Source organism: Pogonomyrmex barbatus, unplaced genomic scaffold, assembly GCF_055798465.1.
Source record: "Pogonomyrmex barbatus isolate J1 unplaced genomic scaffold, ASM5579846v1 scaffold3, whole genome shotgun sequence".
In the NCBI taxonomy this organism is placed as follows: Eukaryota; Metazoa; Arthropoda; class Insecta; order Hymenoptera; family Formicidae; genus Pogonomyrmex; species Pogonomyrmex barbatus.
The window spans coordinates 22,387,557-22,414,838 of NW_028297127.1; the positions used below are offsets into that span (position 1 = coordinate 22,387,557).

The window sequence follows — 27,282 nt, forward strand, 5'->3', positions numbered from 1 at the left end:
TAGTTTCCCATGCAATTTCCATCTACCTTAAAGTAAAATAAATTATTTAAAAAATAAGATATCTCCTTTTACTTCAAATGTTGAAAATAATTTATCCTTATCATATATCATCGATAAAAAAATATACTAGCTAGAGGCTATGACAATTTTATTTTTGAAAGTGTGCGTGGTTGTTTAAATTTAGACAATTAGTTTACAATATGATATTGACTTTATGATTTTTTTATTATGTTGATATATGTATTCCTTAGATATATGTATACATATATAACACTTTATAGTTTATTTAAAACTAAATTCTCATATAATTCTATTCATTCCCCTTTTCTCTCTCTCTCTCTCTCTCTCTCTCTCTCTCTCTCTCTCTCTCTCTCTCTCTCTCTAAATTAGTATATAAAATTACGATACATATAAAACTTTTATATTAGTGATATCAATACTCTTCAATTACCTCCTCTCTGATAATGATGAAAATTTGTTCAGTTTATAGTTTTAAATAATATTTCATCGACACAATGTCTCGATAATTTTTGAAATGTTTTAATGCTTCACAAAATATCATTCATCTTTTACTAATCACGTTATGAAGATTTTACATATGTCCAATACACAACACTTCACATATAAATAGAAAAACTTTCTAGGGATTTCATTCGATAACAACGCTTTCGTAAAGAGACAAATCTTATTGGAGGTCTCTTTCGCCAACCATATTTGTTGTTAAATTTATAGGCAAATTGCGATTGGTCAATTTCAATGGAATAACCGGTCGGTTAAATTAACCAAGATTGGTGAGAGAAGAGACCATGGAGAATATCACGAACAAGATGACTTCTCTAGTAGTTCCTTCCATTTTGTTGCCCATCCTGTAAACAAATTCAATTTAGGTTGACAAGCCTGTTGACATTATCTGTTACCAATTTTGTGGTTAAGGGTCGGTAGGAGTGTCGGATGGGCTAACTCCGACTTGATCTAAAAATGATCTAAAAAATGATTATCCACTCCTTATTTACAGTGCAGATATGTATCTGTACTCAATTATATTTTGTCTTATAGAAACGATGTTTCGTCAACTTGAAACTTTGTTAAGATAATTTCTTTTACAATTACAAAGCTACCTACAGAACCAATTTTGCAATTTAGCTCTTAAATAATTAAAATACTATCTAAATGTAACTCTCTACTCCTTTACATATATGCAGATATATATTTGAGTATGCAGATATATATTTGAGTACACCCATATATTATCTCGTAGAAGCAATATTCTGCCATGAATCCTTTTCTACGTATTTTTTATAAAATTATGACTCTTGCTATGACAGAGCCGGTTTTGCAATTTGGCTCTTAAAAAAATTTACGATAGATGAAAATATTTGCACCTTATTGTTCTATAGTGCAAATCTATTTACGCATAAATGAATTATTCATTTTCACACATTTTCTTACAAAAATCGTTCTGTAGCTTTCGTCAGGCAAATATTCTGATTATAAATATCATAATTATATAGCTTTTCTCGCAGCATTTTGGCCGTAATATGGATGAAAAGGAATTTATCTCCGATAGAGGTCTCCATAGTCTCTCCTGCCGACCCTTAAGTTAGGTTAGGTTAAGATTATTAATGTATACATATGTATACTTTGTTTCCGTCAAGTGATTGACGAAAAACGAGAAATTTTGTACTTGGTTAAGTTATTTGTCGAATGTATTTACACCTACATATAATACAACGTAACAAAGATGAGCGATTAATATATTCATCGTATCACGCGTATCGCTTAAATGTAATGAAAATGACGTATCCCGGATTAGTATTACTTGTCGGAGTTGGAGTTGGAATAGCGACTTTCTTATATTATGTGTTCACCGAAAATAATCATGCGGAAGAACAGCCATTTTCGTATTCGAGGAACAGACGATCATCGGAAGATCGTTTCGAAGATCGTTCTTGGTCAACGTCGCATTCAGATGAAAAGTACTTTAATACACATATACATTAAGTATCATGTATCTTTGTACATTAACAATGTCATCTGACTTTCTTCTCTTTGAGAACTTTCTTTTCATTTTCTGCAGACGTAAAACTATTTTTCTCTACCATTTTCGTTTTTTAATAACTTATAAAATATTACAAAGAACAATCATATTTTACCTTTGCATGGTAGAAGGTTATAGTATTAGAAATGTGTTGTGTGTGGCATGTTTCTACAAAAGATGTTTACTTTCAGTGTACTCTTAAATAGAAGAAACTCGTCAAGCTCTTCAAAAAGTAAAGAGAAAAAAGATCTTACAAGTAAAGATGATATAAACATTTGTTCGATCTGTCAATATGCATTAATTGATTCGGACATAATACAATTGCGTCCTTGCAGGCATAAGTTCCACAAGAGTTGTATTATTGATTTGACAAGACATAATCCTGGGGTAAAATCCAATATGTAGACTAATATACAGATACAAGCTTTTGAATCAAATTGGGCAAAAAAAAAATTCATGATTATTACTTATTTGTGTTGCAGGCTCTTTGTCCTAATTGCAGAAGAAAATTTAAAGCAATATAAATTCATCACCTATGTAAATCACACATGCAATGTCCTGTTTGAATCATTTTGTACAATTATTTGCAAATATTAATTGTTACATGATTGTTTCGAATGTAATATATTTTAGATATTTATAATACGTTCAAAACAATTATATAAATCTTGCACAAATTACATTTACATTATATAATTTTACATATATTATCGATCTATGTGAAATATTTATACTCACGTGAAGATATATTTCCAAAACTAACTTTTTGACTACATGCTATGCAAAAAGATAGAAAATAAAATTTTTTTTTTATCAATTATACTTATAAAATTATAAGTAACGTATAGTAGATCTATTCTATGAATATTAATTTCAATTTATTCTTCAATCTTCGATTAAGTCATATAATCTGTTGCAAGAAGCAAACAATATTAGAATTTACAACGACAGGATTATAATAAAATCCTGTCTAAAAATAAAAGCTAAAGCAAATAATGAGCAAACGATTTCTGATTGCAAAATGGGTGCTTTCTATCAAGTTAATATCCACATGTAACTTTCACTCCTTTTATTACATTCGATTAATTCGAAGAATCTCGTTTCGTTACGCTAAAATCACTTTATTACCTAAGAAATGTAATTATCTTCATATTTAGCTCTGATCAAAAGTATATAAGTACAAAAGTTGTAATTACATTTACTTAGGAATCAGAATATTATATCTAGCGACTGTGGTACTAAAGTAGTTAACTATTCTCTCTCTCTCTCTCTCTCTCTCTCTCTATATATATATATATATATATATATATATATATATATATATATATATATATATATGAAAGAGAAATCAGTCTTATCCATCTTTAATAAAATAATTAGCAAGAGATTACACACATACAATTACACAGGCATACAATCGAGTATCGTATGAATATGTCCGATGACTGTATAGATACATAATTAATGTAGCGATGCGTTACAATCGATCCCTGTTTTCCTCTTCGTTAGCAATAAATGAAAATGTAAATGCTTCTTTCGTAATAACTAAAACGCAAACGACACGCCTGGTTACATGCCGCAATGCGAGACGATGCGACACAGCGCGTGTTCTGTAACATTTGTCTAGTGAGCGGCATGGAAAGCGAGGTAGTCGCAGGTAGTCGCGCTTTGGTCAGTAATCCGGGAAGCGTTTCCGTTCGGTCGGTGTGCCGAGGAGAGAATCTCTGTCTCTCGCGTATGTCGTTTTTTTCACGCGTAGCCAAAAGTAATAATCACAAATCCAGAAATGCGGAAATAGTAAAAAGAAAAGAACGCGAATCGATCGCGTTCCTCGCGCGTCAAAATGTATCGATGGAACGAACATGACAGGATTATTGTTCGTCATACTTATCGTTACTCATGCGGTCGCAGGATCGCGGTTCTCCGCGGCCAATGAAAAGCGAGGTACGTATCTCATTGTACATCGATGTAAATTACGAATGTAACTAAACGAACATTTAATCCGTCCTTCCCTATCTTTTTCTTTTTTCTTTCCTTGCGCTTTTTCTGTGCGCGTGAACAAGATGCGTCGTTTAGAATATTTTCGTTCTCTTCGTGTGATACATGCGGTTTGTTTGAAATTCAAAATGTGAAATGTGTTTGAAATGTGTTTTATCTCTGGGCGAAATAACTCGTGATTCAATATGTAAAGCAATGTCGATCCTCGATCGATTCGATCGATCATGAACCGAATGTCATTCGGTCTACCGTCATGATCATGATATCAACGCGCTAGACGATAATTGTATAAATCTGCGCTTGTAATTGTAACAAGACTTTTAAGAAAAGTATGCTGCTTATTGAATTTATACGAACGGCGAATTTCAATAAAAATAAATAAATAATGTTTATCCACATTTTCTGGGCATTCATTATCCGATTAATTACATTACCTCTTTTCTTCTAGTGTAAAAAGTTTACTCGACGATAACGCGATCACGATACGTAATCATTAATAATCGATAATATAAACCGATCGTGTCTCATCAAGATGTGCGTGAAATATGTTTTTTAACTAGTCCAAGTCATTGCAATAGCGAAATACGAATTTTGGAAAGAGGAATCAAATTGGCACCAAAGATCGTCTCTTTCCCGTAAAGTATGCTCGCGTATCTCAAGTATTCCACGTGTGCGAAAAATACACAGGCTGCAGGCTGCAGGCTGCAGGGTTAAATATCGGTTGTCCCATTTCTGGACCGGTTCCACATACGATCGTCGAAAAAAGCAAAGAGAGTTGAAGTGGATCGAAACAAGTTGCGCGTTAATTTTCGTCGATTTTGTCCATGCTTCGACAGTGCGGTAGCGAGTTTGCAGCACTCTTGAAAAAATATCCCATATCGTCGGCAAACTCGCCTATTCCTCGCGTTGATATGTTAACAATCCGATATACATCAAGAGCTACCGATAAAAGATCTCTCCATCTCTGTAGTTGATTATCTATCGATTTCGCTTAGCGAAATTAGACCGAGCTTGCGATTCCGCGATTCCGTCGTTTCACGCGATCTATCGTTCGTATTGTTATAAATTATCGTTGTACCCCCATGTTTCTCGCGTTCCGCTATATGCGATGCTTCGTAATTCGCTGTGTCTGACCGATTTTCCTTCAACCGGAAATTGGCGTATTAATTAATTAACGAGGAAACAGAAATATTCGCTTGTGTTTCACCTTAGGCCTTCAGGCTCACATAATGGGGTTACGAGAATCTCGCGTTGATCCACGTGCCCATTTCCCGCGAGAACAGGTATACGATGTATGTATGTATGGTGTGTGTGTGTGTGTGTGTGTGTGTGTGTATGCACAGTTGAACCGAGAATCCGAGATGCACTTGATCCCCTCTGCCCATCCGCACGTAGTACATGCATATGTACGGTACATACATTGTATTGTGATATATGCATGTCACGATGTGATGACACCAAGTGACGTGCGATTGATATTATCGAATCGCATATTTCTAGTAACATTCGCTGCATATGATGATTAAACATTTTCTTATTTATCAATCTTAGTAAGAAGACTGATACGAGATTGGGCACCTCTGGTATGGCTTGCACCTGGAGAACGATTTTTGCCTCTTGGCGTAACCGAATTTCTCGATAATGTACAGTCGGACCAGTATTATCTTCGCACTAGAATAGACGTAGGTAAATGTTTCAAATACTCACAAAGAGACGTAAATACGCTCAAGACAAGATGATACGATGACTTAATATGTATGTAATACTCTATGACAAGTATCATGAAAAATTTCATGAAATGTTGATCGCTTCAAACGAAACAATTTTGACAGAGTCCTTATTAAAGAATCGATCGTCCTTCTTATACGGTCGTAAGCCCGCTGGAAGCGTGCCCGTCTATGCTTTCGTGAAAAATTGCATTTCCAGAAAATTGCATTTCGCGCGAATGCTGAAGGAAAAACAGAAGATTTTAATGGCGCAACAGGATTCTGGACTCTTGATCCAACGACAGATCAACAGTACCAATGATCTGAGAATACAGATTATATTTCGAGAAAGAATGCGGCAGGTAACCGCATACAAAGGCATCGCGACTCTATCGACCCCTTGTTACCGTCTCTATTACTTTATACAGAAATATAAAATAAACCTCGTGTATTCCGTTCTTTTCTTTCACACGAGATTAATTTCAGGCGGCAACACAGGTGCCACAATTCGAAAAGACCAGGGAGGAAGATGAATATCGGAAAGTGCATTTTCACGTAACTTATTGGATGTTTTATCCATTTAGCGAAGGAAAAACGATATGTGTATTAGATCTTGGATTTTTTGGCAGCTGGCCGATACCCACCATCGGTGGCGTGTGCATAGGTACGCTCAAAGAGTATGGTAGCCACATCGGAGATTGGGAACATATGAGCCTTTATTTCAAGGTAAAGATCAATTTTATCCCTTTAAACATTTTCAAAATAAATTTTTCTATTAACTTTCTATTATTTCCTCGTTTATTGTCTTGTATACCTAAAATTTATTTCAAAATACAATGTTGTTGTTTAGGATAATGAGTATCCTCTGGCAATGTACGTATCTGCTCATGATGCTGGAGCGTTTTATCAATATGACCCGCAAAATGGCACTTTTGTCTACGAGAGTCAAGAGACGAGAAAAGGTCTCTTCCAGAAACCAATATTTCCTGAAAAGGTTTACACCGCTGATGGTTCACACCCGATTTTATTTAGCGCGCGCGGCTCTCATGGACTTTGGACAGCTCCAGGGAAGCATAAATTTGTTCGAGTACCTCGTTTATATGATGAGAGTGGATTCGGAACTGCCTGGCCGACATGGAAAAGATTGGAGTTGCTTTTGGAAGAGGATAACGAGCCTTTACCAGGCTGGATGACTTTTAAAGGCAAATGGGGTAATCCCAGCAGCAACTGTCATCCACTAGCGAAATTAGGTTTTAACATTTGCGAATTTGTAGATGGTCCAACCGGAATTCCTATGAAACAATTCAATTTTCGATGTTAACATTTATCGTCATTAAAAATCAATTGATTGAAGAACAAAGACATATATCTTTCAAACCTGCGTTCAGATTTACAGACTAAATGAATGCGATGATATATATATATATATATATATATATATATATATATATATATATGAGATGGTAAAGATGGATTAACGATGCTATTTTAGTAAAAATGTCAAAGAAAATTATTAATAATGTAGAATAATTTTACATTTTATGTTCGTTCAAATATTAATTTCTATAAATCTTAATTTCTATAAATTAAATAGTTAAATAGTTAAATAGTTAAATATAAATAGTTAAAATATAAATAGTTAAAAAGTGATTTAGTGCCTCTGTAAACATATTTATTTAGCGGAAGCTTCGTTAGAAATATACACCAATATTGATTGATATAAAATGATAACAAAATAGGATCTGTTCGTTATAATCTTGCGCACTTACGTAATTAATGGATAATAAATAGTGTCATAAGCTTTTGCTTATATTTGCAAAAGCATCTCGCGTGTGTGATATATTTTTAAGAGCAGTAGACAAATTTTCATTTCATGCAGCATTGGCTATTGTGTCGTTTTCTCTATTCTGAGATATATTTCGGCTATGCCGATTCGTTTGTTCATTCAAACTTTAACTTTTAGCACTTGGCATTTCAACTTAAATCTATCATATCAACTTATCTATCATCGAAAGACAGCTTGGTAGCAATAAGCAGCATTATTCGGACACCTCGTCCTCATCGATTCCTTCTACAGCAATACTGCGTATGCCATTTCTCAATAATGGTGTACCCTTGTCCTTTGCTAAAACACGTGCGTTCAGCACAATTTTTAATGGAGTACCTGATGGACAACACATCACTTCGATATCCTCCTTTAATATTTTCTCTTTATATGCCAACAGCTCTATCTTTAACCTGATAAAAGACCCATGTACTTCAACAGCTGGATCAATTTAAAAAGAAATTGTGCACGACGCACATTCGATTCATTGTGAAAAACATATGTGTAACAAATTGTACCTTAAGCCATCTTTTTCTTGTGCAAAATCGACAACATGACAATTTGCATTGTGATTATCTGCAATTATCGCTGGAGCTATTGTCTTTTCTTCTGGATGAACGCAAGTGTTCCATGGCACCGAAAATTCTATGTGATATCTGTAATAAACATATAAAATATATAGCCAATACATTTATTTTTTTTCTTTCTATATATTCTTATATATATTTGAGAAATTTCAATATTCATGATGATATAGTAGAAATTCTGCAATTTATTAGTATTCAAGATAACAGTCATTGAATCTAAAATTTCACAAACTATATAATTTATAAACTTTATATAGAACGAATAACCTGTGATTTAGTTGCAAGAACCCTAAATGAGCGTCTATATGACCATGTCGCTGTGGTTGTATCATAATATTGTTATCTTTTCCAAATCCACTTCCACCGCTAAAGTGAACATGATGCTCTAAAAATATATCGAATATTATTAAGCCATATATATTATAAGTTTAATAATATATTTCAAGAAAAAGTATCTCCTTTGCAATATAATCAAATTTTTATTACATATATGCCGCAACGCATATGGTTTCATTTTATAAAGCAAATAATTTTACAAACATTTGTTTTTATATGTCGCACAGAAGTTGAAAACGAAAATATTCGCAAGTGTCACTGTTTCGTATATAATCCTTGCAGAAAGAGAGGATAATCAAATACCTTTATCTCCCATGTTTCATAAAATAGTTTGACAGTTGTACTTTCATACTGTTTGCAAACTAAACCAACGAAATCAATCGTCCCTAACAATTGGCGACGACACGAGTCTAGGTTTCAAATATAGGTTAAGGTTTAAGGTTTTGGGGATTTCGGATTTTGTTCAGAACAATTTTAAAGGTATCAAAAATGGACTTTGAAAGTATGATTGCGCATGTAATATATGATTGATTTGAATACGACAAGTTATTTTTAGATCTTGAACCTTAAATTCGAATACTAATGTGTTAAAAATAAATGTCTTCATGTAAAAAACGAACTAAATTAATTTCAATACGTCAATGTCGTGTTTGAAACATCACGGTACTCGCGTTGTATTTCTCGCATTATCGATATAAAGCGCTAATAATACATAAAAAATAATATGATAATGAAAAAAAAAAAAGATAAATCGCCTAATGATATTTAAGAAAATTTTGTACCGTAAATTTTCTCTACTTTCTAATATATTACTATTTCTTAGAATAAAAAGAATATCGAACTATGTTATGAATCTTGCAAAAATAAACGACTCATATTTTACGAATTTACATATTATTTGAATCCAAATGAATAAAATATTACCAAGAGATCGCAAACAGCGACATAATGATAATCAAGGTAAAAGAGAAAGAGAGACGTTAAAGAGAGACTAAATCTAAATATTTAAAATCTAAAAGCATGCTAAATTTTTTCTCTGATTTTATCCGATTCAACCCTACAGACGACTTTGTATATGATTATAAGAAGATAAAAAAAATCTTTTAGAACGTAATCTTCATAACCTGTTTTGCATTATTAAATATTTAGCTAAAAAAATATTCCGTCAAAATAAAGAAATGCAAATGAATCGGAAAAATTTCATACGATACAGAGTCCATCCCCGGACAATACAAAGTTCAAAAACGGGACATAAGATGAATTCAATAGTAATATTAACAGTCTAATTGGCAATTAAATGTTTATATATTATTTGTAATTATTTAAATATATTACAAAATTACTCATTTCGTGATTTTACAGTTTAACAATATTTTAAATTATTACTCTGGTGAAATGGAGTTACAAGCTAAATATTTAATACGAAGCGTGCGCATTTATAGATGCGCGATAAATTTATATAAAAGAAACTTTGAATATTGATTAAAAATACCTAACATCGGTGGTATTAAAGTTCACGGCAATCAATCTTGGAAATCGTAAGCTGTCCTTGTCCGCGTGTCTACACTATCATCATTTGAATCGCCAGGACTATTCATACGACTAGACGCATATATAAACTAAAATACGGCAAAGTGTCGGAACTATCATGCTAAATGATCTTTTTATGACAGGAAGGACATCTATTCTTTATTACCGCGAAAATATCGTATCGTACATGAAAGGAAATTATGTAAAATAAAAACTATATAACAATGATAATGGTATACGTGCGATGTGTGCGTGCGTATGTGTATAATGTACCACGACCTGAGATAATCGACTCGGAATAATCGAATTCTAATCGGCGTAACCGCAATAATTCCAAGAAAATGATTTACGTACTTTCCAGGAGGCGAGAGATGTTTATCTTCAGACGAAACATTTATTTCGCGAATAATTAGAAGAAAAAATAAAATAATTAGAAGAAAAAACTTTGGCAACTTTATATTTATTATCGAGGGAAGTACCGTAATATCAATCATAATTTCGTTTCGTTCTTATACGGCAGGAAGTAATTCACGTACGTAATGATCTTTGAAAAATCGCATACTTTGAGTTCTATGATTAAAAAGAAATCATCTAGAAACCTAAGCTCCAACGTAGCCAATACATTGATCATACGTTCATATAATAAGATATAATAAGATAGAGTTAATGCTCAAGCACATAATTTCATCCGATATTTTCTCGATAGACGTTATTAAATGATGTCAGATGTTATATTCCATTCTTTGTTACCGTATCATATCGTAAATTACCGTTGTATAATTCAATACTCGAGAGAAGGAGAGAGACTTTTATATTATTATATTACTTCTTTTTCACTTTATTAACGATTCGCTCTCTGCCTTATCTCCCTCATAAATTTGTATGATGCTTTCGTCCCATTACACTTCTTTATATTAGTATGCAAAAGATTTAGCGAAGATTCCCGTTGTAAAAAGTTATATAATATATTGATGATCTTTTTATTTTGCTATTTAAAAGTTTATCGGTCATTAATCATCTTGAAAAAATTCAGACTCTTATTTAATATCCTGTTTTTGTGTTTTCTGATAAGTTTCTCACATGTAATAAGTGTTATATAGAAACGGATTTTGCTATTAGTATTCATCCTCGGAGATTAATAATAGAATTTCAGGATCCAAAATGTATACATACACACACACACACACACACACACACACACACACACACACACACACACATGTATATTTATTGTAATTTATTGCCTCGTCGGAGGAATAACGGATAATTCGAATATTCCCCCCCCCATGCACGGTACCAGAACATCAAGGAGAATACATCGTCACATTGTGTCACAAACTATAAAAGCTTAGGATACTATCTTACGATTAGTCAGTAACTGTTTGATCACAGACTTGAATTCCATCGTGTCAGAAAAAAATTAAAAATGAAGGCAATCGTTATTGTGTTCGCCATTTCTTTGGTCACCGTTTTGGTAAGAACATTATCTCTAATAATATCGATTTTATAAAATCTTCTTATAAAACTCTACATTCTTTCTCTCTCTCTCTCTCTCTCTCTCTCTCTCTCTCTGCAATTTGTTTCTTATTTATCATATATTTATCATATATTTATCTTAATTCTGTCAGACTTGATATTTACATAGACTTTTAAAAATTTATTTGATAAAGCTCTCTAATTTTTTCTAATTTTTCTAGCGTTTCTAGCTGTTTCTTGCATCTTTACATTTGATTTTCAGCATATATTATTGTATAAAAACATTTCCTAATCCTTTAGAATATTCCAAATAGGCATATTTAAAATCGTGTAAATTATTTGTTATTAAGCATAATGTTATCCCATATAAATAATGCCTAACATCTATTTTACTTTAGGGTGCACTCACAGAAGAACAAAAAGCAAAATTGAGACAGTACAAGGAAACCTGTATCGCTGAAACTGGAGTAGATGCAAGTAAGCAAAGAATAAGCTATTCCAATTGCACGTTTAAATAAAAATTAAGATAAATACTTGAATTAATAATAATTAAACTTTCAGCCATGGTAGAAAATGCAAAAAAGGGTGAAATAGCCGAAGGTGACGAAAAGCTTGCTTGTTTCGCTACTTGTTTGTTGAAAAAAATCGGAATTGTAGGTGCAGAAACGACATTTGTATATCTCATTCAAATGTGCGTTAGGAAAAAGTAAAAAAGTAATAAATGCATTTTAGTTGACTGCGAATGGAGACATTGACTGGGAAGTAGCTCGCGCTAAAATACCACCAGGTGTACCGCAAGAACAAGCTGATCAATTGTATAATGCGTGCAAAGATATCTGTAAGTCGTAATGTCTATAATATCGATTCAATAAGAAACAAGATCGATTTTTATTCGTTAACAGAATCATCATTATAATTTAATATTAACGATATAAACATTTCTTTTAAATGAAACTAGATTAAAATTGTAAAATATTATTTCAGCTGGAACTGGTTGCGAAAAGGGAGGCAATGTTTTTAAATGTTTCTACGAGAATAAGCAATTTCACGTTTTATCATAAACGAATAAGACCAAAGTCCATATAGAAACTTGATTAAATATATCTCTCTACTTAAAATCTATCATCTATTGTAGAATTAAAATTAAAATATTGTCTTGCACATTTATATGTCAAATGTAAAGTTATATTAATAAAAAAATAGACACGTCGCTCTCGCACAAAATAAATTTCCTTTTATTTTTCCTAAATCCCCATAAATAAAAAATTTCTGTATAAACTGTATTAAAATATAAAATATTATTCGATAATTTACAAAATTTCAATTACATATTAAAAATATTAATTAATTTTAATAAAATAATTACAAATCGATTTGCAACGAAAGATGTAAAATAATATACGTGTATTTAACAGCAAAGATATATAACAAATAAATTATCATTATACATAACGTATTGTACATCTTTTTCTTTAAGAAAAATTTCTTAGCCAAATTTACTTTTCTATTAGAAAAGATAGGTTTGGATCTTCGCAGAGGTTTGAGTGTTTGCTAATTGGTAATTGGGTTTGAGTCTCCGCTAATCGGGTTCGAATCTCTGCTAAATAGAATTTGAATTACCTCGCTAAGCTAATTATATATATATATATATATATATATATATCTTCCAAAATCAATATTATAAACTCCGTATAATTATAAAAATTTAACATTAAGTTTAAATAATCGAAAGCACTCGATAATGATAAAAATGATTTATATGATCAGGTTATATAAATTTATATCAAGTATCTTTTGGTATTTAAATCTAAAGTATTTCAAATGTAAGGAAGTGATTTAAACGTCAATTATGTACGTGTCAAGTACGTCAAGTATGTGTGTGTAAACACTCCCCCCCCCCACACACACACACACACACACACACACAAAATATATGTATATAAAATATATCATATATCATATATATTATATATACATATTTATCGATTAATCACCTTTTCGAATGATATCTTTTGACATCTGTCGCAAGCTCCGTATTCATGCATGCATACGCGTATCATGGTTCCACGTTGTCATACGTATGTATACGTGATTGAAGAACATGGCTTCGAAAGAAAGTAACCTTTCCGCACTATATACGGAATTAAATAAATTAGGACAGAATGGAGAATACGAGAGAGCTTTAAAAACTGCAAACAGAAGTAAGTAGAGCCGAAACTATATTATTCATCAAAATAAGAAAAGCGAAATTAGCAATCACGACAAAAATAGTCGGACTATATTATTCGTTGCTGTAATGCTTTTGTATTTCATATTTTATTGTAATATTATGCTTACATCATACCTTGAAGCAATTTAAATTGAAAGAAATATTCTAGAACACGAAAGCATGTTATTTTAGAGCAGTATGAAACAATTTACACTTTATCATTACAGTTTTAGGTATCTCCCAAGATGAAGAGGCGGCGTTTCACTGTAAGATTATTTGCTACATTCAGTTGTCAAAATTCAATGAAGCGTTACAACTAATTGTTAAAACTCCCAAATTGGCAACGTATGATTATGTTACATAACAATATTACTTTACATTATAATATATGTATAATATTCTTTATAACAACATATTTATCTTTTTCTCTAATATAGAAATTTAGAATTTGAAAAAGGATATTGTCTATATCGTTTAAATCAAGTTTCTGAAGCATTAAAAGTGATAGAAAATGTACAAAATCCTTCTTTGAAAATTAAAGAACTAAAAGCTCAGATATTGTATCGCTTGGAGAAATATGAAGAGTGTTTTGCAGTATATAGAGATATCATCAAAAATTCAAATGACGAGTATGAAGAGGAAAGAGAAACAAATCTTGCGGCTGTCCTTGGCAACTTGGCAACTGAAGGTTCTGTAAGTGTTCATGTATATCTTTGGAAATTACAAGAGATTTGTATCATTACTGTTTGAAATATTGATAGTTTTAACAGAGATTTAGACAAAGATCTTTTTTCCAGGACTTAGAAGTTCCTTCCTTACGCGAACATACTTATGAATTAATGTATAATGCAGCATGTCGTTTACTCACTCAAGGAAGCAGAGATGATAAAACCATTCTAGTAGAAGCAGAAAAGAAGTTGCGAACGGCTGAGAAAATGTGCAAGGAGGGATTGGAGGAAGATGGAGTATCTGAAGAAGAGATTGAAAATGAATTGGGTGTAATTCGAGTACAACTTGGTTATTGTCTACAATTACAAGGTCGTGAAAAAGAAGCGCAAGCGTTGTACAGTGCTGCTTTAAAAGTCAAGCCAGATGATATTGCATTGGTCGCTGTGGCTAATAATAATTTAGTATGTCTGAATAAGGATCAAAATGTTTTTGATAGTAAAAAAAGAATGAAAAGTGCCACTCATGAAAGCCTAGAGCATAAATTAACTTCTAGACAAAGAAGAAATATCGCGTACAATCAATGTTTACTAGCGTTTTATACCGACCAAGTAAGTCTATTTCACATCATTAATTGCGCTACTCAAATCAAAATATAGGGCACTCTTATTATATACATATTTTTTCTTTCAGGGAGAGCAATGTCATCAATTGTGTAATAATCTTGCAAAAGATTGCATTACACTTGCAGCAGACGCAATGTTCATAAAAGCTGTACAACTTAGTAAAGAAGGTAAATCAAAGGAAGCAGCAAAATTATTAATCGAACACGCAATTGGTGAAAAGGAATTGCCTATGAAATTGGCCAGCGTACAGGTACTTCTAAGTCAGGATGAAAGAAAGGATGCTATCGCTATTCTTGAGAATCTAAATGAAAGGGATAGATCTCTACCCGGAATAGTCAGTGCGCTTGTTACACTTCACTTGGCTGACAATGATCGAAACAAGGCATCGGCCGTTTTAAAAAATGCAGTCACTTATTATAAAAAGAACAAGGTACATTTGTAACATTGGATGCATGTGACGTAGTATCTTCTACGCGAAATTTTTTATCAAGTTACAAAATAAAAAATTCTTTTAGGAAACCACTGAAAATTTGGGAGAATTGTGGCGGCAGGCTGCCAATTTTTACTTACGCGGTGGCGAACTCAAGATTGCTGCTGACATCCTGCAAGAATTAGTAGATGCCTCGCCATCCGATACCAAAACTTTGGCTCAATTAGTAGTTGCTTATGTTCAGTTCTGTCCTACTAAGGCACAAGCATTATCTAAAAGATTACCACCGCTTCACGATCTTGCTGAAACTACCGATGTTGACGCATTGGAAAGCAGCAATTGGGTTATCGGGACTAAAATAGTAAAGAAAAAGATTGAACCTTCCCCTGGGTAAATATTTCAGTTAACTTATTTCAATTTGAATATTCCAAAGTCTATGTGTTATATGTGTCTTGATTTTTCACCAGCAAACCAATGTCAGATATCATTCAAAAAAAGCACAAGAAACGTAAACGTAGAGGCAAATTACCAAAGAACTATGATCCGAATGTTGCGCCAGATCCAGAACGGTGGTTACCAAGACATGAACGTAGTGGATTCCGTAAGAAAAGGGATAGAAGGAATAGAGATATCGCTATGAAAGGGACACAGGGAGCTGCTACAGGAGCTAGTGATCTATAGTATGTATATTAGATCTATAGTATATCCTTCTAGATATATGTTGTGTTTTGTGTGTATGTATGTATTACATTATCATAAATACATAAATAATAATTAAAAAAAATAATGTACTTTACAGTGACATTACTAAAATGCCTGCAAACGCCAAACCTTCACCAAACCCTCGTCATAGTTCCATAGTGGAAACTTCTGGACCACGTCAGCAACAACGCAAAGTTCAACAGAAAAAGAAGAAGAAAGGTAGCAAGTGGTAACGTTTATCTCGTCATTTCATTAAATTCATGGTTTTTTTATATGAAACAAATTAGAGTGAATAACCTATTGAAAAGAAATATTTCTTACCGAAAATTATAAACTAAAAGAATAATCAAATGAATTTGCTACCATGTAGCTGTATTTTGTGAAAAACGCAAAATGTAATACTGCCATTAAAAATGATATTATACACACGATATGTGTGTATTAAGGAAATATGTTTTCGATCTCTCCATCTTTCACATCAATTAATCGTCCGTAAACCTATCAATAGACCTATGCAATGCATTCAGATTTATCTATTAATTTTATTGTAACAACATATATTCTGTTATAAACATCTTTTTTTGTATTTTACATTTGTTTGCAAAACTTGGAAATAAACTTATATTGATAATAGAGACAAGTATAGACAATATTAAATTACGCTTTAGAAAATATTTTTATTTCTCTTTTCTCATAAAAGATCCTTTTATTTAACTCGTGATATATTAACACCTAACACATTTTTTGTGTACATTGACTAGGGATAGGCGATACGCATATCTTTCGTATTGATAACAATTGTATATAAAAATACATCTATCTTCTTTATATTCAGCAACTCTGTAATATGAATAGACAATGTGATTGTGCGTTGGTTTGTAACATTTGTATACGCAACAGACATACAAGTGGCATAAGTTGAAATTGTAAAATTGTTTTTTGTAATATGATTTTAATGCCACATTTTCGTATAATATTTCTACATTGATTATGTTGTCCAACTATATAAAATAATTCTCTCTTGTAAAGATATATTTTAAAATATAACGCTATATAACGAATTGATGTGCGACAAAAGAATCTTGTTGTTGGTAATAATTCAACTTATTGTCTTGCGATCAATCTATATACTATGTATTATTGTTTGTTGCTGTATGTAAACACATATTAATGACAATCATCAAAATAATATAAAATATTCCAATTCTCATTCATTTTTAAATATTTGCCGCTACACTTATAACTTTGATATCAAATTTTGAATTTAAAATAAATCATTGTCCAATATTATATGTATTAGATCTACTAAAATATTGCATTTTTGCATCGGAAAGATGCGGGGAATATAAATGCGCCACTGGTCATTTGATTTTACCTTTTTCTTTTCTTTACGTCGGTATTATATTCATAAAATGATAATATTGTCTCAATAATTTTTTATCAATAATATAATTATGCAATTTAAATAATAAGATATTTACCCGCGCGCTATAATATTTATATATCGAACTCATCTACTGATAAATAATCATGGATTGTAAAAAAGAAAAAAAAAAAGAAAACAGATAAATTCAAAATAGTAAGATCTATCTACAAAATAGTAGATGGTAAATTAAAAAAAGTATGTTAATTTTCTATTTGTCAATATAAATAATAGATGAGAATAAGGCACAAATATACGCATGTGCGCTAATGCGAGAGTAACATTTACGTGAATCATGGTGGGTTGCATCAACTACGCAGCCACAATAATGTGAGTGCGTATAATATACAACGAGGTACAAATTCTTATAAATATTTCTCTCTCTCTCTCTTTCTCCCTCGTTTTATCAAGGATATATAATGCTACTTTGTAGGTATTATGCCTTCCCATACATCCTCTCGTTGTTTGTTAGCTAATCGTCTTTTTTCTGTAATGTAAAAATATCTTAAAATTCTGTATATATCTTTCAATTGTTAAATTATTATTTTTTATATTATGTACTGTATATCTGATATATCTGAGGATTACCTTTTGCTTCACGTAAAATATTCTTTTCGTGTTCACGTTCTTGTCTAGCTGTAGCAAGCTTCACGCCCAATGCACCTGTAACTAATCTTCTAGCTAAGGCGGCACATGTTTCCGGACGATTTCTATAAGGTTGCAAAAATTCTGCGCTTCTTCTAGCTTTTGTTTTACTTAAAGCAGTAGCTTCGCTAAGTGGTCTCGTTTTCACAAACGGATGATTCGATGCTAACACTTCGGCAGCTTAAAGAAAAATAAAAGAAGCAAAAAAGAATATAGCTAATTGTAATAAGTTTGATAGTAATTAAAAGGAAAGATATTTTTAACGATTGTCAATTATTATATTATTAGCGGTATCAAAGATTGAAATAATTGTACATTTTCTCGGAAGAACATAATCTTTTTGTTAAAATATAAATTATTAAGCTAAATTCTTTCAAAATCAACACAGATATATAAATAACACACTAATCATACATATATGTATTATTTTTATATGGGTATATATTATTATGCATACATACGTACCAACGAGAGGGCTGCTGAAAACTCCCAAACAATGGGTATCATCTACCCATTTGAGTTCAAAACCACCATTCTTAAAAGAACTGAAGACAGCTGCCAAATCGCTAGTTTTAAATTCGGAAGGGAAATTGTAAATTTCTACCACATGCGCAAATTCGTCACTAGATACTTCAATTTGCTTGCTATATGTCTTGTAATCATTCTTTGGTTGTTCTATTACTACTTCACCTACTGCTGACGTAAGCTAAAATAAGAGAGAGAAAGAGAAAGATAATACTTATAAATAATTAATTATAATTAAGTCTAACAAAATTATTTAACAGAAATATGTATCATAATTCTTACTAACCTCTTCTATTAATGTTGGATCTAAACAATCGCCATTATCATCAAATAAGCTATCCCAATCACATTCATCTCTATTTATTTTCAGAGGTGGAGACGGTGGTGGAGCCGGTTTACTTTTCTGCCTTTCTATTTTTTTCACTTTTTTCTCAGGTGGTGTTACGAACATTGGAGAGAGTTGTTCAGACTCTTGGGATTTCTTTTGGATATTATCGGAAATTATTAAAATATCCGACACTACATTTTGTTCAACTAATTGTCTATCTTCGTGAGCGATTATATCATTACAATTTGAGTACACTATCAAGGACTGGTTTTCTTTCACAGTTTCTTGTATCATTTGTAATTGTTTGTCATTTATTTCAACTTGACTGGATGATTTTGATATATTGAAACTAATGCTATCTTCGTTAAGATTATTAGTGATATTTTTCTCTTCGAATACACTCAACACATCTGTTTTCAATTCTTCCGATAACTTGTATACGTGTTCAGTATTACGAAGAGTGTCGGAAATTATTTTCGACTCTAAAGAAATATTTTCTGAAATTTCTGACGGTAAATCTTCATCCTCCATTTTTGTGTTATTATTTTGGGAAATTTGATTATTTGAAGCCATGGCATTCATATCTTGTTGATTCATACATATATCTTGCAGTTTAGAATTATTATCTGTATTGGAACCTCCATTTAATATCGTATGAAAACCTTTTGAACTTTGTGACCTCTTATCTTCAGTTTCTAAACTTCTTCGATGCCTAGGTACATAAACTGCTCGGTCGGGTCGTTTTTGACGTACATTTCTAAATACAGTGTATAAATACATATGTATTAGCGAAATATTAGTGATACTTTGAAATATAATTGATTATAATTAATGCAAAATCCGATAAATAATATAAATCCGATAAAATACGAAAGAGAAAGGCATGTTGACTGTGTATAGGTCAAGTACTTTCTGGATGTGTTTATATTTATAAAACGATTATAATTAATGTTTATGATTTGTTAATAGAATAAGTCTTACTTGACCAAGGAAGAATCTGTAGTAGTCAACTGTATCGGTGTTTGTACACTACTTGTCTGCGAGCATGTATTGGATCTTCTAGCTGCCGGTGGTCTATAAATCTCAACTGTTGGTACCAACTTGGCTATAAAAAAAAAAAGGTGCATTTTAGATCATAATCATAATCTGATTGTTTCTAGATGTTCCTGCTATTCCTATGTGGCATAACGTTTGTTATCAATTAACTTACAGTTACAATTACCTTGTCGCTGCAATTTGCATTCGGGAGACGTTGAAAGCGATCGTCGGCCTTCGATACCCATTTCGCCGCTCGTATCTTTTTGTTTTGTCAGAAAACTTACTTTACACTCGGAAATATTCGATTTTGGATTCCAATCTCTTGATAGAAAAAAAACGATTACAACAAATTTTTAATCAGATTTAAAAAAAAAAATATATCATTAGTGTACCGTAAACATGATTTTTGAATATATCGATGGAATAGATAGAATGACCTTGCAATCGGAACAAATCCATCGCAAGGAATTTTCCTTGGCGATAACGCAACACATTGCAATTACATACACACGTTTGTTACACATATATCTGATGTATCTCTTTAAACGCGTTATAATAAAATATACTTTAAATACATATTAAAATGAAAATTGATAAAAAGAAAAGCAAAGAAACATTTGCGCGCTCATTAACAATCTGATTGAATATTTGAATAAAAAAAGAAATTCATGGCTTAGCAGAAATTCATGGCCTAAAATCGAGAGGGGCAACTTGTAGCGGCATTGTCATTTGTCTGTACCTTTTCACATCGCTCTTGTAGCATACGACGGTACGCCTAGCCGAACCTTGGCCGATCGAGAACGTATGCAGCAAGTCTGGGAAACGATCTTGTATCAGCTGATGTATTACGTACCGACGATAATTGTTGACGGGCGGAAAAACGAGCGCTCTGCAAAAACGAAAAGAATGCTGAAAGTAAGTCGTTGAAAGTGAGATCGAGCGAAGCACCGCTCGTTGCCGCTCGAGGCATCGGTAGTATCGGTAGTATCGGTCGTTTCGTTCGTTTTGGTGAACGTAACGCCTTACGGCACTGGTTCGAAATGAGGATGGAAGGGGAAGAGAGACAAGGATACAAACGCCAGCTAACTTTTATGTAACTCGCTCACTTTCTCTCTCGATCGTTTCTCGAGGATTTATGTATGTAGCGTAGACCGCAGCGCTTACGACTTGTCACTTATCATGTCGCAACACGTACGTTTCTTTTGTCTCTCTCTCTCTCTCTCTTTTCTTTTATCACATGTCGTGCGTAATGCATATAGGATATATTCGAGAAAAAGCATCCACTTGTTTTACATATTTATACCATTATGCCATTACGAACATGAGAATAAGCAACAGTTTAATTATGCTTCCGTATTACAAGGACGAAATAGAGTGCGCTGCTTTATACATCGTGCATAAGCACGTGGTTACGCGTGATTACTGAATTCACGTAACCCACGTGCGTGTAGTGAGAATGTAACTGTGAACGAATGTCAGACTCCCCCGTGTACGGAGATCGGAAATATGTTCAAAATCGACAAATTGTTTTTGAGCTATAATTATACCGAGTTGTTTCGATCGCATAAAAAAATTTTAAAGATCAAACGATTGATAGTCAATATTAAATTTAAATTGCTTCTAAACTGGAATAAAAATATTGCACATAGAAAAAACATATCTGCATCTGCAAATGTAAAATCAAATATACTTATGTAAGCAAAAATGTAAGTAAATTTTTCAAAAATTGATTTAATCATACCTCGTACATACATATGTTACAATGATCATTCAAATTCCGATTATAATATATCGATTATAATTAATAAAAAGATCAAATCAAGAATGTAAATCAAGATCAAGATCAAAACTGTTTGACACTATGATATTAAATCATATATATAGCGCACGAGTATAAATAGACGAGTAGTAGAATGTAACCAAAAGAAAATAGAATCGTGGCTCAGCTCTTTGTATTCTAGCAAAAACGAAAACTATACTACTCCGCTGCCTATACTATTTATAAATTCTACAGCCTAATTCGAGACTCGTGAAAATGAGGCCCTCACGGTAATCTCGTTCGATTCCGAGAGCACGATGTACGAATTTCTCCAGATCGTTTTCATCAAGAGAGAGATGAGATCAAAACGAGGAGAAAGAGAATCGTTTTATATATCCGCGCGACCATTAGAGAATGCCGTGAAAAAATTAACCTTCAAAGATGTAACATTGCTACGGCATCGCCGTCAATGTTTATACATATACACACATATATATATATATATATATATATAGCACTTTGCACCATATCTTAATACTCTATTGTGAGATATTTGTCTCACCTCTAATTTTGTCTCGTACCTCTTGCGCGCTTTATTCCTCGCAAAAGCGGTTACGTCGTATTCGACATCTTCGGAAAACAAACTATCTTGCAAACTCATTTATCTTTCGTTAACGTTCATACAAGCGTAAGCATTTGCGAGCGTCAACGTGTATCATTGAGCATTCACCGTTATCGAACGGATTCGTATCCGTATTTCGAACTTTCCGCAATTTATTATTATTCTACAAATTCGTATATTACACAATAAATCACTCCACTATCATCTACAGTGACCACTATGCTTGACGCTACGCGCTACGCTCGAATGCATTGCGTACTCACATGCATTATATCTTATACTATACTATACCACGTTATATTTACGCTATACCAGAGAAAGATGAACCATTGCGTATAATGGCGTAGGTCTGAGATCCAATCAGAGACTGAGCTTTTATGCAGCGCGCTGTTTACAAATATCAAAAATGAAATAAGATTGTCTAATGCAATTTAAATAAAAATACGTTGTATTTAATTATAAAAATAAAGTATAACTATAGAAATTGTTGACAGTACGAGTTACACTTTTAGAATTCTTACTTATACATTGATCAAATTTAATTTTTATTATATGTCAAAATTTTAATCTGTAGTGTATGTGTCACTTATGAGTTTCTATTGGGGGATTTCTTTAACACGTTCTCATATTTAGACTGAGTTCGGGGAGCGCGCAATTAGAACTATCGCATCATTCTATCCTTAATTTACATATAATAAGCAATAAAGATGAAATGATATGATATCGCTAATAGCGCACTCTCCGAACGCAGTCTTAGAGACATTTCTGTTATTATTTCTTTTGTTCATACAACGCTTAATTACATATATCGAAGAAGAAGTCGTGAGTCGAAAACGTTTTATATTGTTCGTTTTTTTAAATGAAGACATTGTTTATCAAGAATTAATGAAAACATATTCTGTTAACAAATTATTGTTGCTTTTGATCTTCAATTTTATTATTTTATAATGTATAAGTATTATGTAATATACATTACATTTGTATATTACAAATGTGTGTTAAAATAAGAGATAATTAATAGGAAAATATGAATTTGATTTTAAAACAAGAATATAATATATTACATTGTAGATATTTGTGACATATAAAATATGAAAAAGAAAAGATTATATTTATAAGCATTCGGAATATAAACTTATCATAGTTGAGCTTTATATCCCCTTTCCTTCGAGCCACTATTTTCGTAGTTCATGCTCTTTGGAAAAATAATACATAATTGTAATTACATAATTGTAATTTTCCCTGTTACTACGTTACCGGTCTGGCCTTGCAATTTTGAACGCAACAAATTGGTATTTTTAATACTAATATCACACTGTTATTTAAAACAAAACTCAATAAGCAGCCATATTGAAAGCAGCCATTTCAGTGAATGAATTTCGCATAAAAGCTCAAAGCGTAATTGGTTGATTATCCCCCACTACCTTTGACCTGCACATTCATCGGAATGATCACCTTTCACCTTTCTTCTTAGGCCGGCTGCACATAGGCTGCCGCGTTGTCGCGTTGCGGGTGACACCCGTTTGACCATGTCCCGATTGACCACTAGCCACTCACAGCGCTTGAACAATGGAAAAATTCTAGACTTTGTGAGTGGCTAGCGGTCAATCGGGACGTGGTCAAACGGGTGTCACCCTCGCGTTGCCGCGTCCTGTGTGCAGCCGGTCTTACACCATGACCAGAGAGAAGTCTGAGAGAGGCCACCCCGGCCTTTTTTATGGGACCGTCAAAACTCTCTGTACACTATCGTCAGTACGTTCATTTATATTATATATTGGTACTACGTCCACTCCCGATAAAATTGTATTTTAATCCGTGTTTGTATTACGTCACAAACTCTTGATATAGAAGAGAATTATAAATAATTTTTCAGAATTTTTCAGAATTTTTTACGATTTTATCGGCAGTATCGGAAAATGGATGTGGCCACGTAGTATATACCAATATCGATCTGCATTGCTTTGCGTTCTCTATGCCCATGAGTGACACCACCATCGGCAACTACCAGTATCGGACGCCTAGTTCACCTCTTGACCGATTCGTGTTCGCAACAATCAAGCGCGTGCTATCGATTATATCGATAATACATATCTTATCGATATAATCGACAATGAGTTGAAGTGGGATTTCTCCGCGATTTCTCGCACACTCTTGTCGTGACGTTTTTCTATGCTTTTATCGTTTTATCGCACGCCTGCTGCCGTCTGCATTGCGGATCCATGAAATTGTGCCGTCAATTCGTCATCGATCATCGATTCACAAGTCACAACTGCTCATAATTGCTCCATGATTCTTGTTTATCGAATTTTTTACGAGATCCATTCTAGTCGAGATCCTTTTCGAGAATGGATATCTATTTGTTGACATTAATCATCGCAGCGATCGTACTAATTACCATATGTATCACTTTTTTACAAGGTAGAAATCCGATACGTTGGTATATTCATAATAATCTGCTTTATAAATCAAAATTCGTTTCGAAGAGATTTGTACAATTTCTCCTGAATTATGACTCTGTCGTTTAACTTCCAAGTAGCGAACCTGAAACACGGCTGTTTCTATCAATCGGACAATGCTTATTGTCAAAGTTTAATTGAATCAATGAATTATATTTGCAAAAAATTAATAGAAATAGAAAATATTTAAAATATCTTAACTCTTTTGCCCGAAGAGAGTTATTACAAACAGCGATAAACAAGCAATTTTTGTCTCTAGCTACGCGGAAAGTACGAGCCAACACTCAGGATGGTGTTGCGCAAGTTGGACGATTAAGAAGAGTAGGCGCTGTAAGAAATGTTAGACGTCGCATGCAAGGAAATGCTAATTGCCCACCCGAGGAGAATGACAGACAAGTTGACTACGATAACGACCAAGATGGAGCAGACAAAGCAGAATTGCCAGATCATAAGATAGGAGCGAAAAAACGAGCAAAGCTAGCAGCTAAAGCTGAAAAGAAGATCCAAAGAGAGGCAGCTGAACGAGAGAGAGAAGAACGTAAAAAACGAGAACAACTTTTGCAAGAGGAAAGGGATAAACAGGTTGAGAAGGAACATGCCCAGCAACTTCGAGAGGAAGAAGCAGAAAAGAAAGCCAGAGAGGAAAAAGAAAAGCAAGAATATGAAGAATATTTAAGGATGAAGGAAGCTTTTAGTATCGAGGAAGAAGGTTATCAACAAGAAAGCAAAGATGGCGAGGAGAACTTATTACAAGAATTTCTTGCATATATAAAGCGAAACAAAGTATTAGTTTTAGAAGATCTAGCTGCACATTTTGGACTAAAGACAGCTAATGTAATAGAAAGAATTCAACAACTGCAAGCTAATGGTAATTTGACTGGTGTAATTGATGATAGAGGAAAGTTTATTTATATATCTGAAGATGAGCTTGAAGCTGTTGCTAGATTTGTGCAACAACGTGGTCGAGTTAGTATTACCGAACTAGCTGAAAATTCAAATAGTCTGATCAATTTGATTTCTGTACAGAGCCATAGTGTTTCAGCTAGTTAGATAAGAGTTCTTGTTGTACATACTTCATACCGATTACAACACTGCTAAATGAATACAATTATTATATATAGTATATTTAATAATTTCTATTTATAATATAGATTTGTTATGTCGAGTATAATAAGAGCTGAATCATTCCTGAATATTAATTTTTCCTAACCGTTAACCTTTTCATTTCATGGTTTTGTATGGCTTAACCACTGGTAACCCTTGTTAGTTGTCAAATGACTTTTTAAATCTTCCTTTTTTTTTTTTTCAAAAAAGTTCTCTAAGAGAATAAGACTATAAAAATTAATTATGACATCTTTGCTCTGGAGGCTATCTCTTTAATTTTAAATAGGAATGTAATTCTCAAGAAATAAAATTAGCATGAATAGAGGAGGGATAAACACGATGCGGTGGAAGACACTAAAACATTTTCGGTTTATGCATACTACTTGATATTTTCATATTTTTAACTAATTGAAACGATAATCGTGCGATATTTCACTTTCGCTGAACCTTTGATATCTAACGCGGTATGGGGCGACAGGAAGGAATTTTACGACGCGATGTGCGTCCTGACGACATGTGGAATCAATGTTGCATCAGATTCTAGTTTACCTTAAGCTGCAACAACTACACGCGACGATTCTTATTTTCCCCTGAGAATGTATAATTTATTCCGCAGTCAGCACGACATTAACGCGATTGCTTCGTCGCGAAAATAAAAAATATATCGCGCATGTAACCAAGATATTGAGAATTATGATATCCGGTTTTATAATGTTCTTTTTCCGCCTCTGATCATTCTCCTTTCTTGATCACTCTCCTTCATAATTTCCACTATATAAATATATTTGATTAAAAAAAATCATCAGTGTTATAATATTTACTATATATTTATACATATGAGAATGGCGTTAATAGAGTTTATTTTCTCAAGCGTTTTTTTCTTAATCTTCGAGAAGAAGCAAATTCAATCGGATTATCGACAGGGTAAAAAATCTCTACGCTATCCGAGAAATATTTCTTTGAACATTATAGAGAAAAAGAGAAAGGAGGATTATCCGAATCTCAGCGATATTCTTGCAAGCATAGAAACAGAAACGAATACATGCGAATAAATTCCGTTAGTTCGTGCACGCCCAAGTGTATAAAAATTAAAAAACAACGTCCGTGCGTGAACTTGACTGTTCTTACAATTAGACTCCTCACTGCGAATGTATTATCTCTTGTTTTTATGTCACTATGCGAGTCTGATAACAAAAAAAGGATGATGGAGATTTTCGCGAAACACATTTCAAACGATATTCTTTGCTGCTCGG

At 32.8% G+C, this 27,282-nt stretch overlaps 7 protein-coding genes across 17 annotated transcripts; 5 read left to right on the forward strand and 2 right to left on the reverse strand.

Annotated features, from left to right (window-relative positions):
* Nucleotides 1-1,574: 1,574 nt before the first annotated feature.
* On the forward strand, nt 1,575-4,434 carry LOC105431626 (uncharacterized). The gene is made up of 3 exons (XM_011645913.2): nt 1,575-1,976; nt 2,230-2,425; nt 2,521-4,434. The coding sequence occupies exons 1-3, from the start codon at nt 1,705-1,707 to the stop codon at nt 2,560-2,562; spliced, it is 510 nt and encodes a 169-aa protein (XP_011644215.2). The 5' UTR covers nt 1,575-1,704; the 3' UTR covers nt 2,563-4,434.
* Nucleotides 4,435-5,419: 985 nt separating this feature from the next.
* LOC105431652 (uncharacterized) lies at nt 5,420-7,102 on the forward strand. Of its 2 annotated transcripts, XM_089080310.1 has the most exons (5): nt 5,420-5,447; nt 5,588-5,722; nt 5,869-6,104; nt 6,229-6,468; nt 6,593-7,102. In XM_089080310.1, exons 1-5 carry the CDS (start codon nt 5,435-5,437, stop codon nt 7,061-7,063), a joined length of 1,095 nt encoding a protein of 364 aa, XP_088936436.1. In that variant the 5' UTR covers nt 5,420-5,434; the 3' UTR covers nt 7,064-7,102. The 2 variants fall into 2 exon arrangements, with proteins under 2 accessions (XP_088936436.1, XP_088936437.1); XM_089080311.1 differs by lacking the exon at nt 5,869-6,104 and having other exon boundaries at nt 5,588-5,718.
* On the reverse strand, nt 6,441-13,625 carry LOC105431630 (adipose-secreted signaling protein). 6 transcript variants are annotated; one of them, XR_016139978.1, is made up of 6 exons: nt 13,491-13,625; nt 8,422-8,539; nt 8,086-8,223; nt 7,512-7,980; nt 6,834-7,034; nt 6,441-6,728 (listed from the first exon to the last, which is right to left on the reverse strand). XR_016139978.1 is itself a non-coding variant. In XM_089080312.1 (4 exons), exons 1-4 carry the CDS (start codon nt 13,513-13,515, stop codon nt 7,782-7,784), a joined length of 480 nt encoding a protein of 159 aa, XP_088936438.1. In that variant the 5' UTR covers nt 13,516-13,625; the 3' UTR covers nt 7,393-7,781. The 6 variants fall into 6 exon arrangements, 4 of the variants coding, with proteins under 4 accessions (XP_088936438.1, XP_088936440.1, XP_011644220.1 ...); XR_016139977.1 differs by having other exon boundaries at nt 6,441-7,034; XM_089080312.1 differs by lacking the exons at nt 6,441-6,728; nt 6,834-7,034 and having other exon boundaries at nt 7,393-7,980.
* LOC105431629 (general odorant-binding protein 56d-like) lies at nt 11,336-12,724 on the forward strand. The gene is made up of 5 exons (XM_089080315.1): nt 11,336-11,494; nt 11,895-11,973; nt 12,058-12,149; nt 12,229-12,334; nt 12,481-12,724. Exons 1-5 carry the CDS (start codon nt 11,447-11,449, stop codon nt 12,555-12,557), a joined length of 402 nt encoding a protein of 133 aa, XP_088936441.1. The 5' UTR covers nt 11,336-11,446; the 3' UTR covers nt 12,558-12,724.
* On the forward strand, nt 13,555-16,579 carry Srp72 (signal recognition particle 72). The gene is made up of 8 exons (XM_011645914.3): nt 13,555-13,697; nt 13,933-14,050; nt 14,143-14,398; nt 14,503-14,982; nt 15,065-15,427; nt 15,513-15,817; nt 15,895-16,107; nt 16,227-16,579. The coding sequence occupies exons 1-8, from the start codon at nt 13,598-13,600 to the stop codon at nt 16,360-16,362; spliced, it is 1,971 nt and encodes a 656-aa protein (XP_011644216.1). The 5' UTR covers nt 13,555-13,597; the 3' UTR covers nt 16,363-16,579.
* A 207-nt stretch (nt 16,580-16,786) lies between these two features.
* LOC105431631 (uncharacterized) lies at nt 16,787-22,753 on the reverse strand. 5 transcript variants are annotated; one of them, XM_089080306.1, is made up of 8 exons: nt 22,429-22,753; nt 20,828-20,977; nt 20,261-20,409; nt 20,032-20,155; nt 19,009-19,807; nt 18,663-18,903; nt 18,141-18,377; nt 16,787-18,056 (listed from the first exon to the last, which is right to left on the reverse strand). In XM_089080306.1, the coding sequence occupies exons 1-8, from the start codon at nt 22,506-22,508 to the stop codon at nt 18,025-18,027; spliced, it is 1,812 nt and encodes a 603-aa protein (XP_088936432.1). In that variant the 5' UTR covers nt 22,509-22,753; the 3' UTR covers nt 16,787-18,024. The 5 variants fall into 5 exon arrangements, with proteins under 5 accessions (XP_088936432.1, XP_011644221.2, XP_088936433.1 ...); XM_011645919.3 differs by having other exon boundaries at nt 16,787-18,039; nt 22,429-22,752; XM_089080307.1 differs by having other exon boundaries at nt 16,787-18,039; nt 22,410-22,752.
* A 1,710-nt stretch (nt 22,754-24,463) lies between these two features.
* Ddrgk1 (DDRGK domain containing 1) lies at nt 24,464-26,713 on the forward strand. Its single transcript, XM_011645922.3, has 2 exons — nt 24,464-24,887; nt 25,185-26,713. Exons 1-2 carry the CDS (start codon nt 24,815-24,817, stop codon nt 25,973-25,975), a joined length of 864 nt encoding a protein of 287 aa, XP_011644224.1. The 5' UTR covers nt 24,464-24,814; the 3' UTR covers nt 25,976-26,713.
* Nucleotides 26,714-27,282: the final 569 nt, after the last annotated feature.

Bases quoted from the DNA above. Each gene is read 5' to 3' on its own strand.
- LOC105431626 (XM_011645913.2), top strand. From the start codon at position 1,705: ATGTATTTACACCTACATATAATACAACGTAACAAAGATGAGCGATTA. The intron at 1,977-2,229 runs GTACTTTAATAC...GTTTACTTTCAG, and splicing joins ACGTCGCATTCAGATGAAAA to TGTACTCTTAAATAGAAGAA. The intron at 2,426-2,520 runs GTAAAATCCAAT...TTTGTGTTGCAG, and splicing joins TGACAAGACATAATCCTGGG to GCTCTTTGTCCTAATTGCAG.
- LOC105431652 (XM_089080310.1), top strand. The intron at 5,723-5,868 runs GTAAATGTTTCA...CAATTTTGACAG, and splicing joins TCGCACTAGAATAGACGTAG to AGTCCTTATTAAAGAATCGA. The intron at 6,105-6,228 runs GTAACCGCATAC...GATTAATTTCAG, and splicing joins TTCGAGAAAGAATGCGGCAG to GCGGCAACACAGGTGCCACA.
- LOC105431629 (XM_089080315.1), top strand. From the start codon at position 11,447: ATGAAGGCAATCGTTATTGTGTTCGCCATTTCTTTGGTCACCGTTTTG. The intron at 12,150-12,228 runs GTAGGTGCAGAA...AATGCATTTTAG, and splicing joins TGTTGAAAAAAATCGGAATT to TTGACTGCGAATGGAGACAT. The intron at 12,335-12,480 runs GTAAGTCGTAAT...ATATTATTTCAG, and splicing joins TAATGCGTGCAAAGATATCT to CTGGAACTGGTTGCGAAAAG.
- LOC105431630 (XM_089080312.1), bottom strand. From the start codon at position 13,515: ATGTCAAAAGATATCATTCGAAAAG. The intron at 8,540-13,490 runs GTGATTAATCGA...ATATATTTTTAG, and splicing joins AAAAGATATCATTCGAAAAG to AGCATCATGTTCACTTTAGC. The intron at 7,981-8,085 runs GTACAATTTGTT...GTCTTTTATCAG, and splicing joins CAAGAAAAAGATGGCTTAAG to GTTAAAGATAGAGCTGTTGG.
- Srp72 (XM_011645914.3), top strand. From the start codon at position 13,598: ATGGCTTCGAAAGAAAGTAACCTTTCCGCACTATATACGGAATTAAAT. The intron at 15,428-15,512 runs GTACATTTGTAA...AAATTCTTTTAG, and splicing joins CTTATTATAAAAAGAACAAG to GAAACCACTGAAAATTTGGG. The intron at 16,108-16,226 runs GTATGTATATTA...TGTACTTTACAG, and splicing joins ACAGGAGCTAGTGATCTATA to TGACATTACTAAAATGCCTG.
- LOC105431631 (XM_011645919.3), bottom strand. From the start codon at position 22,508: ATGAGTTTGCAAGATAGTTTGTTTTCCGAAGATGTCGAATACGACGTA. The intron at 20,410-20,827 runs GTACAGACAAAT...TTTTCTATCAAG, and splicing joins TACAAGAGCGATGTGAAAAG to AGATTGGAATCCAAAATCGA. The intron at 18,904-19,008 runs GTTAGTAAGAAT...CTCTTATTTTAG, and splicing joins ATCCAACATTAATAGAAGAG to CTTACGTCAGCAGTAGGTGA.
- Ddrgk1 (XM_011645922.3), top strand. From the start codon at position 24,815: ATGGATATCTATTTGTTGACATTAATCATCGCAGCGATCGTACTAATT. The intron at 24,888-25,184 runs GTAGAAATCCGA...TTTTGTCTCTAG, and splicing joins ATGTATCACTTTTTTACAAG to CTACGCGGAAAGTACGAGCC.